The sequence below is a fragment of the Aspergillus chevalieri genome, chromosome 5 (genome assembly GCF_016861735.1).
Source record: "Aspergillus chevalieri M1 DNA, chromosome 5, nearly complete sequence".
In the NCBI taxonomy this organism is placed as follows: Eukaryota; Fungi; Ascomycota; class Eurotiomycetes; order Eurotiales; family Aspergillaceae; genus Aspergillus; species Aspergillus chevalieri.
The window spans coordinates 1,079,694-1,092,454 of record NC_057366.1 but is presented as its reverse complement, the minus strand read 5'-3'; the positions used below and the strand labels follow the sequence as shown (position 1 = coordinate 1,092,454).

Below are 12,761 nucleotides of genomic sequence, written 5' to 3'. Positions count from 1 at the left end.
CTACTTTGGGATTGTAAGCGATTGCAGATATGCCATGATTGCACTGTTCCCTGTTCAGAAGTATCCCAGAGTCCGATTTCCCAAGGATTCTCGACTCGGTGAGGTATTCCAAAGTTTGGTGTAGTCAACGGGGCTCCGGATGATAGCTACAGCGAGCTATATCGGGTCGTCAAACCAAATGTCCCGCTCGCGCTCTTCCAAGAACCGGTTGTGTGTCCAGATATCGAAGCAGCGGAGCAGTGATCTCGCCTTTTGCATGTTCATGGTTCTGCCCTTGTTATAGGGGTTGACGCTGATGCAATCTCTCAGCGCGTCCTCGGCTACAAACACCTCTTCTCTTAGGGTTTTGGAAACCTCTAAGGTCTGGATTTGGAAAGTAGCCCTGTTGTAGGGGGGTTTCAGGGCGAAGTCGTAGTTCTTTTGCTTAGTTTCGTACAATCTGCCCATGACGTGTGTATCGCGGAAGCGGTTGTATGGGAAATCGTGGTCGGAGGATAGGAGCTGCTGCGATGTGGGTGTCGATTAGGGTGGTCATTTTGCGGCGGAGGGGGTTATACTCGTTTTTTGTTCTTTAGGCGGATCATTTCTGTAGCGAGGTCTTGAAGTTGTGTATTTTGTTAGTTGTTAGTCGGATGCTGACTGCTTAGATTGTTGTTGTGGATGAAGGTTGAAGCACTGTATGACTCTACGAGCAAAATGACGGCACTCGTAATGGTACCTAGTTGCCTAGGCTATGCGCATATTAGGGCTGGAAACAGATAACGATGATAATGAGATGACTGAATTGTTATCTATGAAATTTCGATTCATGGCTATGTACACGGGTATTCGTATTTTGTGTTCAATGTCCCAACCCACTTAACGCCGCATTATAATGTTTTAATACTGATAATGTACACATAATCATACAACATGCAAGCTTAGATCAAAGCCTGTCCGCGGAACATACCCTCGCGAACCTCCTTGACCACATCCTTGCGGTCCTTCTTCCCGACAAGCACAATACCACGACCGCGCTTACCCATACGACCCAAACGGCCTAGACGATGGATAAAGTCGATTGTCGTGTGTGGTACGTGGTACAGGATGACAGTTTTCACGGCCAAGGTGTCGATACCTCGGGATGCCAGGTCAGTCACGACGAGTACCTTAGTGTTTGGTAGTCGGAATGGGCTCTGGTTTGCAGGTTGCTTTGACTCGGGCTCAATAAAGGGAATCGCTTCTTGCTCTTTGCGGTCTTTCTGAGCCTGCAAGATCTCATCCGATGTTGGTGTAGGAGGGGTTTCAGTGAATTCGGCCAGGATTTCCTCTTGTTTCCGGGCATCCGAGTCGCGAGACAGAGAGACAGCGTCGATGCTTTTGGAGCGGAGGAACTGAGCAACTTCATCTGCTTCCTCGCGCTCGTTGACGAAGACAAGGATCTTCTTCGCCTTGCTGCTGGGGTCCATATACGATGCAAATGGGCCTGTGGGTTCCGTATCACCCGCTTTTCCAAGGTGCCAGATCACGTCGGCACAAGCCAGGCTGCGGTTGCCGCGGTAGGGGTCTTTTTGGATGTCCACCACTCCAAGTTGGACGCGACGGGGGATAGCGTGCAGGTTAGGGGTTGTTAACCGGATTATGTCCGGGTAACGCTTCCGGAGGATAGAGTCGAGACTCCGCGGGATCGTAGCAGAACAGAAAATCAACTTCTTAAGCGATGGTGCGACCTTATCGATGATTTCAGTTGTGGTCGGGGAAAATGACCGGTCCATTAACGAGTCGGCTTCGTCGAGAACAAGATGGCTGACACGACTGAGGACGTACGGGTCTGTTTTGGCGATGGATGCAAGGAGATGAGGGGTAGAGACAAGGACATCAATGCCAGCTGGATTGAAGAGTACGTTCTTGATCCGACGAGGGGTGAACTTGGACGAAATCATCCCCGAACGGAATTTGACTGTGTGCGAAAGCGCTTTGACCTTGGCGCCCACCTGGGCGACCAACTCGGATGTCGGGACCAGAATGATCACTCGAGGTCGGCCGGCGTTGGACAGCGGAGCGACTTCGGGTTCGATATCGAAAGCTTGGTTCTTCATCCTCTCCTCTCTTTCTTTAGCTTTTTGCTCCTCCACGCGCTTTTCCTCCACTAGATCCTGGGCCTCTGCGCGTTTCACATGGTCGACCAACGGAATCAGATATGCCAGTGTTTTCCCCGAGCCTGTTTCCGCCGCAAGAAGATATTGATCGTAGTTCGGCTCAGCGTCGTCGAACTTCTTTTTATGTTTCTGAGTTGAATCTTCCATCAATCTTGGAATCGCTAAACGCTGAATCGGGGTCGGGGTGATATCCATCAACCCGGGAAGAGCCTGCGAGAAGATCGATTCCCGGACGACAGGCAGGACTGGAAACTGGTCGAAATTGGTGATTTTGGCAAGCTTTTCTTTAATTGCCGTTCTTCGGCCATATGGCACCGGTGACAATGCCGTCTGCATCTTCAATGCCTTGTATAACGGACTCTCTTTGTTGCTGCTCGTCTCTCCGGGATTACCAGAACGCTTGACCTCCGCCTGAGACCTGGACCGGGGCGTTCCACGAATTCGAGCTTCGGTTTGATTCATTCCAGCAAACGGACCCCTTCGTTCATCAGCACGGGTTTTCTTCAAGGAGGCTTTGGCGACATTGGGCGAGAGAGCCATTCGGGCTGCTTGACGGCGCATGCGAGCTGTGACCATAGAGCGGGCAGATTGCCCTATTGTCGGAGGGGTCAATGCATATCGGGGGAAAAGAGTGGCGCGAGTTTGGCAGGCCAGACATAGGGGGCGAAGAGGCAGAGGCATGCTGCCGTGATTTCCAAGGATACTCTATACAGAGAAGCAGAATGATAGCAATGAGTCGGGAACCAGGTTTATCGGGCTATCAAGAAAAAAAATAAGGCGGTACAATATTGCCACTGACCGATCGGGACAAGTGCAGGATCGTCGACACCTGGCCCGTAAGGCATACATATCCTGAAACATGAGGCAGAAACAAGGCTGCAGTTGCCATGGCGACTCCCGGCAAGCAGCGAGAGTGACAGAACAGCAGCTCGCGTCGTGCTTCAACTACTGGTGATAATAATAATAATATTGCTGCTTTCGGTGTTTGTTGTCCTGCATCTTCATTCTTCTTCTTCTACTATTCATTGCATTTCCTCTTTTGACTCTTATTTCCCTCGCTTGATTCTTTCTTGTTGTTCTTTTGTTTTTTTTTTTTTGTTGACGAACTCCCACTATCTTTCCGGCTTCATTTGTGACGTATCCCTGCATTTCTACGATTTTATGATTTGAGAGAGAGAAAGACCGTTGAAGAGATAAAGAAATCCTCCGAGTAACTATCGATAACTGCAACTATTGTTCCGTCCGGATTCGGATCGCTGCTAAGTCAGGACAACAAAGGTGGGTTGGACAAAGCCATCTATCTCCTAGGAGACATATCCCACCCCCTTGAGTCGGAGATATTTTTATATATTCGCTCCGTTGCGAGGGAGATGGAACGAGGTCTTTGCTGACAGATCCGACTCATCACAGCGTGCTTCTTTGTTTCCTCGTGGCTTTCCTGTCTGGGTTATCGAGCGTTATATCAGGATGCCCAATGGTGCTGTTCAGCGGCCGCTATCCGAAGTGAGTCCAGTGGCTCAAAGAAGAAACTCTCCTAGCTGGAACCCAAATACCAAGGTAAACATAGCCGGTGATATTTGGTTCTCGTTGGCGGATACTGACTCGGGTAGCAAATGTTGAAAAACAATTCGCCAGACAAGCCCGCCTCGCTGCGCCTTTACTGGCAGGGTCGCGACTCGTCTGAAAACCAAGCTCCCTATGACCCCGACGCTCCTCACAAACCATCCAAGCGCCCGTCTGTGGAGAATCTGAAGCGTGTTGCGCGGGTGAGGAACAGTCACATCTTCCGTGATCGCAACCCCGAGTACGATCCCTCCCAGGTAGACGTCCCGCAACGACCTCTTGCAACAAACAAGTCCCCCGATAAACAACAGACGACAGAACCACAGACGAACAACTCCAACGAAAGTCCACGGCCACCTTCGCCCGCCAAATCTTCTCTTTCCAGAGCCAGCCGTTTTGGCGTGAAAGGTGGATTCGACCCGGAGAATGATATCTGGTCCGACACCGATGGTCATCGCCACGCAAAGAGCGTGACTTTCGATGCCGCTCCTCCCCAAGTGAACGAATACGAGATGACGACGCCCGATCCCTCTGTTTCCGCTGCATCAGACTCTCGTGACGGTAGCTATGACTCGGAGGAAGAGGAAGAGGAAGACGACGGTGATGTCAGTTTCGAGCGCGAATCATCTGCAGAGCATGACGATAGTTTCGACGCTTCGCTGGAAGACACTGAAAAGACTCCTGTCGTGTTGCCTGAGGAATGGCGTTACGGACATGAAGATGAGGATGAGCCCTACACAGAGGATGAGGAGGATGCAAGTCACAGCCCTGATCCTCGTCCTTCTTCGCGCCAAGAGCCTTCCAGGCCGCACTCTCGTGTTGAGTCGCTTGATTCAAACGGGGAGCCTCGGCCTCTTCCGCCTCTTCCTTCTGTGATGCGCTCACAGGCGAACCAGTCCTCTCCGGGCAAGTTCACCACAGCCGCTCTCGAATTGGGAAGTGGTGGGCAACGAACCCTGCCATCTCCTCCTGGCCCTGCGACGTACAGCAAATCCGACATCACTGGTTTCAAAAACTCGACAATGTCCTTGGAGGACAGGTTGCGTCTGATGATGATCCAGGACGAGAGAAAGGATGAAAAGCAGCCAGAGCACAATGAGCCTGACCAGGAGCCTGCTAAAACGGACAATGAACATCACGATGATACCAAAGACGAGGTGAAGCACCAGGAAGATGTCGAACCCAAAAAAGAAAACGAAGATGCAGCGAAAGAGCCTGATGTCTTCACCCCTCCTCGTATCTCTAGAGATTCCATCTTGCGCGACCTTCGGAAAGGCGATGACTTTCATGACGACGATGACGACTCGTACATGGACTATGATCCGGACGTCCCTCTTCCGTCTCTTGAGGACGACGATGATGGCGAGTATGATACTGACAGCGTGATTATGAAGGAGGAGGAGGAGGATACCAGTGAACTTTATGACATTCCCGAATATTATGAGAATGTGCCCTCCAAGGAATCCTCGACGAAAGACCTCCAGAGCAAGCTGCCTCACGACGAGTCGAGCCATTACTCCCTCCACTCAGCAGGAGCAGTCGATGCTCACTCGCCACCTGCTGAAGAACCCGAGGACCGTAGCTCTACCCCTGTTCCGGCTCCCGCCGAGCAAAGCGAAAAAACAGAGCACCATGAGCACCATGAGCACCGTGAGCCCTCTGGGCCTTCTAAGCCCACTGAGGAAACTCAAGAAGCCCCTGAGAAGGAATCTTCTATTGATGCTCAGAATGAGCCTGAGCGGGTGCGACCCTTTTCTGCATTTGATCTGCGGCCTGCTTCTGCGCTTGATGTCAGGCCTGAATCTGCACTCGATAGCCGGCCAGTTTCCGCACTCGATATGGCTTCGATCCGTGAGACCTTGCAACGCCCGGGTACTCCGGAGCCCAATGGCTCCCCAGTCTCAGAGCCTTCGACACCAGACTCAGTCATCCACCATCCTGTTGAAGATGATGACATGAGCGACGTGTCTGCGGATGAGAGTGTAACTGATGAGAGTGTGCCTGATCCCATCGCTACGATAAAGGCACCAGGAACTGCTCTCAAGACACGGCCATCTTTGACACCGGCTGACCTTGAACAAATGGCAGCCACTCGACGCAAAGTTAGCGGCCCTCAAGCATTCCGCTTGCCATCCCTGAACAAGCACTTTTCCAATGACTCCCAGCACTCGGACCACGACGACGGATCGCAAGAACCCGAAGACGACCCGAACAAGTTGGCTCCCCCCTCCCCGACCAAGGACACCCAGCGGCAGAGTAGTCTCGTGAAATTGGATATCCCATTCAGCATTCAGGAAGAAAGTCTCGGCTTTGGTTTGGACAGGGAATTTGATCGTGTTATGGAAAACCAAAAGGTTGCGTTTGAGCAAGCCCTCTCCAAGTGTTCCTCATTTCGACCCTTAGCAATCGCCCACACCCAGGACCCCTTTATTTATACCCATGGATTAAAACCCAAGGACCCAGCAGCCCTAAGCCACGTTCATTATGAAGTCTCAACTGCTAACCATCCTGCTCTCAAACAGAGAGGTTACCTCATGCGCCAGAACACGAAGGTCATTGTTGCCAGTAGCCACAACGAGGAAGAGACAGCCACCACCCCTGGCGAAGCTGCCACCGAAGCCCGTTTGTCGAGAGTCCCCGGTAATTCGAACCGCAAGCCCAGCCAGCAGACATGGACGACGGTCCCCTGGAACAGCCAGCGCCGCCGCTCCAGCATTCGAACGCCCAGTGGGATTAAGAAGAAGCCTGCTCCTGGTGCTGTGCCCCCTCTGCCTGGTCAATCTAGCAACGTTCAGGAAACGGCAGCTGCAGACGATGTTGAACCCGGATTGAACGAGGCTTTAGATGAGGGTGAAGAGCGTGGTCGATTGTTTGTGAAGGTGGTTGGTCTTAAGTACTTGGATTTGCCGATGCCAAGAGGTAAATTTCTTTGGCCCGAGAATGATCGGCTTGGATTGGCTGACAATATGCTAGGCGAGAGATCGTACTTTGCCCTTACTCTTGACAACGGTCTCCACTGCGTTACCACTGCCTGGTTGGAGCTTGGGAAGTCTGCGCCAATTGGCCAGGAATTCGAACTCATCGTCCAGAATGACCTTGAATTCCAACTGACCCTCCAAATGAAAGTAGACGAACAGAAGATGAAGGCGCCAGAAGTCGCCCCTCCATCCCCAGCAAAACAGAAAGCATCAACCTTCAGCCGCGTCTTCGCATCTCCCCGCAAGCGCAAGGAGCTTGAAATGAAGCAGCAGCTCGTCTCCCAGCAGCGCAAGAGCCAGGACGTCAATGCCGGTGTTTGGGACCGTCTAAGGACGTTGATCGCGCCGGACGGCAGCTTTGGCCGCGCCTACGTGGCCCTCAGTGACCACGAGAAGTACGCTTTCGGACGCCCCTACACGGTTGATATCGCATGCTTCAACGAGTGGGCCACTGAGGAGCAACCCAGCAGCGTAAAGAGCAAGAAGAGCACCTCCAGTAATTCTTCGCAGCGGCGTCCTCCTTACAAGATTGGTAAATTGGAGCTGCAGTTACTGTTTGTGCCCAAGCCCAAGGGTGCGAAGGACGAGGACATGCCGAAGAGCATGAACTCGTGCATTCGGGAAATGCGGGAGGCGGAGAGCGTGTCTACTCGCACTTTTGAAGGATTCCTTTCTCAACAGGGCGGTGATTGTCCGGTAGGTTCTCGTTATTCCAATAACGATTTGACATGTTTGGCTAACTTTCGTGTAGTACTGGCGCCGCCGGTTCTTCAAACTCGTAGGCTCCAAGCTAACAGCCTACCACGAAACAACCCGCCAACCCCGCGCGACAATAAACCTCTCCAAGGCTGTCAAGCTAATCGACGACCGATCCTCCCTCACTCAGCGCGAAACCTCAACACGCGGCGGTGGCCGCCGTAAATCCGCCTTCGCCGAAGAAGAAGAGGGCTACATGTTCGTCGAAGAAGGTTTCCGCATCCGCTTCGGGAACGGCGAAGTCATCGACTTCTACGCCGACAGCGCAGCAGAGAAGGACGGCTGGATGAAGGTCCTCGCCGATTCCGTGGGCAAGGGTTCCTCATCTAGCGGCAGCGTGGCTAAGCCTTGGACTGACGTCGTTCTGCGGAGGGAGAGGAGTATGAAAGCTAGACGGCAGCCCAGTGGTGCGCAGAATCCTGCGCCGCCGACTCAGGCTCCGCCCGTTCCGCCGGTGAAGAATGATGTTGGGGCTCCGCCTTCTACGTCTGCGGGAGTGCCGGCGCCGGCGCCGGTTCCTTCAAGGCCAAGACATAAGCATACGCAGTCGCAGCCTGAGGCGAGGGGGTTTGATGCAAGGCGGGCGAAGACTCGTTCGTTGATCTTTTAGGTTTATCTTCGTGGAGGATAGCATGTTCCGGTTGTGAATTTCGTTCCGGGTTTCTTTCTGTTTATTCATTTATTTTTTGTCAGTGTCATCATAAGCGTTTCGTTTCTCGGTTTTTTCTCTGTTTATTCTTTTTTCGAGCATATTGGTCTTGTCTTTCTTTCCCTTCATTCTTAATCTGTCGGTTTTCTATGCGTTGGTGCTGGTGTTTCAAATTTTGTGTCTACTTTGGTTTTGTCCATGTCTAGCCTTCGTGTTGAATCTCTTTTTTGTCTTATCTTCATTTTGTCTGGGCTTTGGAAACGGACGAGGATGAAGTATCCGCAAGCCACGATTTTTTCCATGCTTCATTCCCGCTGTCTGTACGTACAGCTAATGATATTTAACGCCTTTCCTTGTCGATAATTCAGAGTTTATTTTGTTATCTATCTTTTCTTAGCTTTGATTGATACAAATAAAAGTTCATTTAGGTCTTGCCTTATAATTAAGGCTGGGAATGCACCCGGCTGCGCGTATATACATCTACCACGGAAGTAGAAACTACAAAACCAACGTCGCTGTAAATATGCATTCAACTTTTAATCTATAACACAGAGTTAAGACAATCAACCACCCTCCTCACCCCCACTCTCATTCTCCGACTCAATCGCCGCCAGAGCTTCTCTTTGCGATATCCTCCCCGTCTTATTACCCTCAGCCTGTGCATCACCGGAAGCGTTAGACTGCAAGCTGGGTTTGGCAGCTGCAATACCGCCGGATGTCACGTAGAGGAATTCCTCCTGCGAGAAGTGGTCGATGTGGTTGAAGAAGGAGGAGAATCTGCATTGCATTTGTTAGTTCCTCATGTTTTATAGAGGAGGAAAGGGCGGGACTCACGCATTAGTCTCCTCTTCCTCACGGAAGATACGGTCGTAGATCTCGCGTTGCTTAAACTCGCTAATTTCAGCCTCATACTTGCTGAAATCAATAGCGCCGCGGCCCAAATCCGCCGCTTTCTTGTTATACGAGTCGAACACCGGCCGTTCAAGCAAAAGACCCAGCCCGGGTGCCTTGGGAATCGCAATCTTCGTATTCTCATACGACTCCCTCATCCGTTCCGGATCCGCACCACAGCGTACAACCATAGCTGCCATCGCGACCATCTTCCGGATCTGGTGCATCATGAAACTCTGTCCATGGACCTTGAGACTGAGCCATTCAGTGTCGTTGATGATGATAGGCTTGCGGTTGAGGTTGAACGATTTGATGTAGCGTTTCGCAGAGGGATCCTTGTGCTGTTTTTGGATGGTATAGTTGAAAAAGTTCTTCGTGCCGACGTATTGGTCTAGTGCCGCTTGGATGCGGTCGAGGCGGGATTCGGGGATGCGGTAGGCGCGTTTTGCGCGGAGGTAGGCGGCTTTGACGGCTTTGGTTATGGCGATGGCTTCGCGGCGGCGGGACTCTTCGGCTTCGGTGAGTTGGGGTTTCTTTTCCTCGGGCTCCTGGGGTTGGGGTTCTGTAGGAGTGGTGGCGCTCTCTGGGAAGTCTTGCGGTTCATGTTTGTCTTCGGCCTTTTCGTTGATGTGGAGGGCTTTCTCGACCACTGTTCGGATGTCTTCGGGTACGCCTTCGAGTATCGGCTTGATGTACTTCTCATCAATGTCCTCCCAGAAACCCTTGACTTCAGCTTGTCTCTCCTTGTACTTTTCGAGATCGCCCTCCTTCTCCGCAATCTCAACAATCTTCTTCCCCAAATATGTACTATGATGGGGCGGCAAGAAGCAATGGCTAGGGATTAAGAACTCGTAGACTCGAGAATCACACATGTGATAGCAGCTGAAACTCTTGCTGGCGACTTCGATACCCCATACGCGGATCTGGGGGCTGAGGTGCGAGTTGATCTTCTGTACGATGTCCTCGTCTTCCACTATCATTTTTAGCGAGATGACGTTGCCGGAGGCATGGACGCCCTTGTCTGTGCGTGCGCATCGGACGAAGGAAGATTTTTTGGGGTCTGAGGCGTTGGCTTTGGAGATTGCGCCTGCTGCGACGAGGGCGGGGAAGAGTTCTCCTTCGATTGTCTTGTGCTCGGCGCTCCTGCAAAAAATTCATATTAGCTTACTCCAATTGAACGCACAAGAAGCGAACCTACAGCTGCATCCCATGATACCCAGTCCCCGAATACCCAAGCAACACAGCAGCCTTCTTCTTCGGCCGCCGCTGCTCATTCTCAATATCCTCCTGCGAGAAATTGGTCGCATAGATCGGGGTATCGATTTCCTCGCCTTGCTCAATCTTCTGCCTCTTCCTTGCATTAATCTCGTCATTCCGCGCTCTCTTGTCTAGGTTTTGCCGACTTGCTTGGTTAGTTAATGACTAGCCTTCCTCAATTTTCTTGAGAACCATGTAGCATACCTCCATTCGTTCCGGCCCATATTCCTCTTCTTACGCTTTCCACCAGCTTCTTCTGCTCCCTCCACTCTTCCGGGGTTATTGTCCATTCTGCCTCTGTGACTGCTCGGTTCCTGCGGGGGAAGTCTGCGATATGTCTGCGAGCGCTGATTGTCGCGACAACGGGTTTCGATTGGAAAAGCGTTTGACGGTAGAGAGGGGGATCTCGCGGGATTAAAGAGATTCCAGATAGGCCCTGGCGCAGAATCGCAGAGACACGCATGAAGATCGAGCAAAAATTCCGCGACTCTAAAAATGGTTGCGTTTCGGTTCTCGTTGGTCAACGTCGGGCTGCGCTATACCATTTTAGGTAAAATATTTATGCCTCAGGTGTCAATCACGTGACTCATCTCAGATCGCCGTTCCGAGCTGCGATTCCAGACTTCGCTTTGCTTTCTCTTTTTTTTTCTTTTTCACTTTCTCTCTTTATTCTTTTTTTACAACTAGCAGGCCGTCTTTGGTCTGCGGGAAGGTATTCACTTGCGCTTCCGTGTCGCCGCCAAATCCCATTCTTCTCTACAGCTTCGCTGCTGTCGGAATCGAAGGATGTTGCTCTTCCTCCGCTAAGCTCCAGACGAGGGATACCAGCTACCAGGAACTTTTCGCTCGCTTTACAGACTGAGGCCTTGAATGAGATCATAAAAAGAAGGTCACTATCACTCAGGGACATATCACTTCTGCGCAATGGATCTCGCGAACACTCTCATCCGGACTGTCGTCCGCACCTTCTACGAGACTCGCCACATCCTTGTGGTTGATGCGCTTTTCATTCACTCTGTGTATGTTCTGTCGCATGGGACTATATTCAACAGAATCAATACTGATTGTTAATGCAAAGTCTCCATGCGGAAGACCTCGCATTCCTTCTAGGCATGCAGCAGAAAGACCTCCGCAAGCTCTGCGCAAAATTACGCGAAGACCGTCTAATTTCCGTGTATGGCTATTATCCACCGGACATGCTCACTTCCTTATGGCTAGACTGACAGGAAGATACCCGCAGTAATACACGAGCGGAGATTCGAGATGGCGCGACTCGTCCAGTCAACCGTGAATATTACTACATCCCTCTCCACCCGGTCGTCGACGCGGTCAAGTACAAACTCTCCAAATTAACCTCGACCATCAAAGCGCAATACACGCCCAGTGAAGAACGAAAGGAATACATTTGTCTGCGATGCGGGTCTGAATGGACGGAACTCGACGTGTTGAGTCTCGTAGGCGAAGAAGGGTTCGAATGCCAGAATTGCGGAGCCGTCCTCGAACGAACAGAAGACGTGAAAGGTGCCGATGGAATCGACCGGACAGGCCATGAGAAGAACAGCAAGCTCATGGCCCAGCTTGACGGAATGTTGAAACTGCTCAAGCAGATCGACTCCGTCGAAATCCCTCCGAACGACTTCGACACAGCCTGGGACCACAAAGTCGACGTTATCCGAAACCAAGCAACCCACCCAACCCGCACCGCAGTCGCCGTCCCATCCAAACAACAAGAAACCGTGCGCGGCAGCGCCAAAACCGACACTACCGCGCTCGAAATCTCCCTCACCTCATCCGAAGAAAAGAGCGCCGCGGAACAAGCCGAAGAAGCAGCCCGCAAAGCCGCAGTCGAGCAACAAAATGCCCTCCCAGTCTGGCACACCCATTCCACTGTCTCAACCAACGCCGGAAACATCGGCGTCAAGACAGAAGAGGGCGTCGACATCAAACCGGAGATCAAAGCAGAAGAAGAAGACCAGAAACCCTCCGCCGATGCACTGGACGACAAAGTCGCCGCATATTATGCGGAAATGGCCCGCGAGCAGGCTCTTCAGGCACAGGCAGAAGCCAGCAGCGCAGAGGAAGACTCGGACGAATTTGACGAGTTTGAGGATGTTGGCGTCTCTGGCAGCGGGTCTGCGACGCCTGCTGTTGGTGGTGGTGGTGCTGCTCCAGCACCTGCCAACAGTATAACAGCTACTGGTATCAAGCGTGAACTTGATACAGATACCGGTTCTAGCATTCCTAAGACAGAGTCCGTTTCTCCCGCCGCGGCCGATGAAGGCCCGGCGGCGAAGAAGGTCAAGACTGAACCTGAATCAGAAGTGAAGAAGGAAGAGTCCGATGAGGATGAGGAGGAATTCGAAGATGTCTAACAGGCGATTTTCAGCAAATAGGAACTTTATTGCGTTTCTGAAAACGGGGTAAATATCACGGCGCTGGTCGCCGGATGAAGAGAAGAGCCACGAGGTAAGGTGATATAGACCAGATGGATGGTTGAGCTGTACTGCATTCGTAAGTAATCCAATTCTG

At 51.8% G+C, this 12,761-nt stretch overlaps 5 protein-coding genes across 5 annotated transcripts; 2 read left to right on the top strand and 3 right to left on the bottom strand.

Moving 5' to 3' along the window:
* Window positions 1-156: 156 nt before the first annotated feature.
* ACHE_50379S (uncharacterized protein) lies at window positions 157-447 on the bottom strand (the record flags this gene model as incomplete). The annotated part of the gene is made up of 1 exon (XM_043280090.1): window positions 157-447. The coding sequence occupies one exon, from the start codon at window positions 445-447 to the stop codon at window positions 157-159; it is 291 nt and encodes a 96-aa protein (XP_043137703.1).
* Window positions 448-920: 473 nt separating this feature from the next.
* On the bottom strand, window positions 921-2,819 carry mrh4 (ATP-dependent RNA helicase MRH4; the record flags this gene model as incomplete). The annotated part of the gene is made up of 1 exon (XM_043280089.1): window positions 921-2,819. The coding sequence occupies one exon, from the start codon at window positions 2,817-2,819 to the stop codon at window positions 921-923; it is 1,899 nt and encodes a 632-aa protein (XP_043137702.1).
* Window positions 2,820-3,605: 786 nt separating this feature from the next.
* Window positions 3,606-8,045, top strand: bud4 (putative GTP binding protein (Bud4); the record flags this gene model as incomplete). The annotated part of the gene is made up of 5 exons (XM_043280088.1): window positions 3,606-3,695; window positions 3,749-6,055; window positions 6,224-6,620; window positions 6,675-7,375; window positions 7,431-8,045. 5 exons carry the CDS (start codon window positions 3,606-3,608, stop codon window positions 8,043-8,045), a joined length of 4,110 nt encoding a protein of 1,369 aa, XP_043137701.1.
* A 602-nt stretch (window positions 8,046-8,647) lies between these two features.
* Window positions 8,648-10,522, bottom strand: PUS1_2 (pseudouridine synthase PUS2; the record flags this gene model as incomplete). The annotated part of the gene is made up of 4 exons (XM_043280086.1): window positions 8,648-8,861; window positions 8,919-10,118; window positions 10,174-10,377; window positions 10,437-10,522. The coding sequence occupies 4 exons, from the start codon at window positions 10,520-10,522 to the stop codon at window positions 8,648-8,650; spliced, it is 1,704 nt and encodes a 567-aa protein (XP_043137700.1).
* Window positions 10,523-11,156: 634 nt separating this feature from the next.
* ACHE_50375A (putative transcription factor TFIIE complex alpha subunit) lies at window positions 11,157-12,604 on the top strand (the record flags this gene model as incomplete). The annotated part of the gene is made up of 3 exons (XM_043280085.1): window positions 11,157-11,251; window positions 11,311-11,406; window positions 11,473-12,604. 3 exons carry the CDS (start codon window positions 11,157-11,159, stop codon window positions 12,602-12,604), a joined length of 1,323 nt encoding a protein of 440 aa, XP_043137699.1.
* Between the last annotated feature and the right edge of the window lie 157 nt (window positions 12,605-12,761).